At 34.4% G+C, this 2,009-nt stretch overlaps 1 protein-coding gene across 1 annotated transcript; it reads right to left on the reverse strand.

Moving 5' to 3' along the window:
* Positions 1–1,003: 1,003 nt before the first annotated feature.
* On the reverse strand, positions 1,004–1,757 carry LOC117172733 (histone H1-like). Its single transcript, XM_033360903.1, has one exon. It carries the CDS (start codon positions 1,687–1,689, stop codon positions 1,072–1,074), a length of 618 nt encoding a protein of 205 aa, XP_033216794.1. The 5' UTR covers positions 1,690–1,757; the 3' UTR covers positions 1,004–1,071.
* Positions 1,758–2,009: the final 252 nt, after the last annotated feature.

Consider the following 2,009-nt stretch of genomic DNA (forward strand, 5'->3'; position numbering starts at 1 on the left):
TAAGAATTCAAGAGTGACTTCAGGGTGCATTGAAAACAACTTTTTTCTCTCAATTTGATTAAATGCAATTATTAGAATTGAAGAGAATTCAAAAGATTTCATCAAGAGTTAAAAGTAAGGAATTCATGATAAATTAATAAGAACTATGGGTAAATTTTTTTTTTAAATATCCATTGAATTTAACAAGATGGGAATAAACAGAATTAAGGGTGAATTCAAAGAGAACGTAAGTTGAAAGAAACAAAAAAATTGGACTCAACGAATGAAATAAAATTTGAATTATTTTAAGGAAATGAGAAGAATTTGATAAAGTTGATGAAAAAAATCCAGCATATTCCACTGATTTCAGTCAAATTAATTAAAATTAATTAATTTAAAAAAAAAACTACAAAAATTCCATTACATGAACAGAATTGAGTGAATTAAAAATTTACCAAATGGAAGGTAAATTAAACTAATTCTACAGAATTTTCGATCAATAATACAAATTAAATTAATTAATTCTAAATTCTTTTGAAATATTTCAGGGTTTTTTAAAGATTCCAATAAATTTTAAATAGACGTCAATAATTGAAAGAGATTTTTTGGACTTTATAGGCATTTTTTAAAACATCTAAGGCATTTTCTAGAACTTTTAAATAAAAACGTTTTAGGGAATAAACGCACTAATTTCAGTAGAATTGAAGTAAATTTAGGACATAATATAAAACTGAAAAATATATTTTAAATGCGCAAAAAATCAATGGAATTAAGCTTACATATTATATTTATAATTTAGGAGTGAATAAGATTCTAATTTAATTCCCACTTATAAATATAAGTTCCTCAAACGGAATTGGCTCAATGACAATATTACCATTTATTTTAAAAGAATTTTAATTGAACTAAGAAAAAAATTAGGGCAATAGAAAGGGACAACGGAAAATCATAAGTTACAAAGAAAGTAATTCCGTAAGCATGTATAAAGAGAACAAAGAAAGAAACCAACGTCAAAAATATTTGGTGGCCCTGAAAAGGGCCGTTTGTTCTTGAATAGGGGCAGCACTTCGAAATGTCAAAGGAACATTCTCTTTACTTCTTTGCGACCTTCTTTGCTGCTGGCTTTTTCGCCTTGGGAGCAGCTTTCTTTACTGTAGAAGCGGCCTTTGCTGCTTTTTTGGGAGCAGGCTTGGCAGCCTTAGGCTTGGTGGTGGTTGACTTTGCCTTGGGTGGCTTGGCAGCAACCTTAGTAGCAGTCTTTTTCTTTTCAGCAACAGCTTTCTTTGCTTTCGGGGCAGCCTTCTTCGCGGAAGCTGGCTTTTTAGCAACTTTGGCTGCTGGTTTCTTGGTAACCTTTGAAGCAGCAGACTTGGCAACTTTGGGTTTGCTGTCTTTCACTGCGAGTTTGAAAGATCCTGAAGCACCTTTTCCTTTGGGCTGCACCAATTTACCACTGGCGACGGCACTCTTCAAGTACTTCTTGATGAAAGGAGCCAACTTGTCAGCATCAAGTTTATAAGTTGCAGCAACGTATTTCTTGATGGCCTGAAGAGACGATCCATTTCTTTCCTTGAGTTCCTTGATGGCGGCATTCACCATGTCAGCAGTTGGTGGATGAGTTGGCTTGCTCTTGGGCTTCTTCACCTTGGGTGCGGCAGCCTTCTTCGGGGTCGCAACCGCAGCAGTAACAGATTCAACTTTGTCAGTCATTTTTGAATGAATGAAGAATTTCCTTGATATCAAAGAAAAAGCACTGGGTATCTACTCGAATTACTTCGATGCGTCTGATAGACCAGAATAATATTTTTTGGTCCGCAAACATCGAATCCCTTAACTGAGCGCGGACGGTGTAGAAAGACCGCCTCGCTCTTGCGTTCTTTCTTGCTCGAATTCATTGGGCGAGCGTAACCGCTTTCACACATTTTAGGTGATTTCAGCAATATTAGGACCATTGTCATCTAATAAATTATATAGATTTCAATAAAGAGATATTTTTTACGCATTTTAGCAAAAAAATTAGCAAGATAAGT

The sequence above is a fragment of the Belonocnema kinseyi genome, chromosome 5 (assembly GCF_010883055.1).
Source record: "Belonocnema kinseyi isolate 2016_QV_RU_SX_M_011 chromosome 5, B_treatae_v1, whole genome shotgun sequence".
Lineage (NCBI taxonomy): Eukaryota > Metazoa > Arthropoda > Insecta > Hymenoptera > Cynipidae > Belonocnema > Belonocnema kinseyi.

Coding starts and splice junctions, on each gene's coding strand:
- LOC117172733 (XM_033360903.1), bottom strand. CDS start 1,689: ATGACTGACAAAGTTGAATCTGTTACTGCTGCGGTTGCGACCCCGAAG.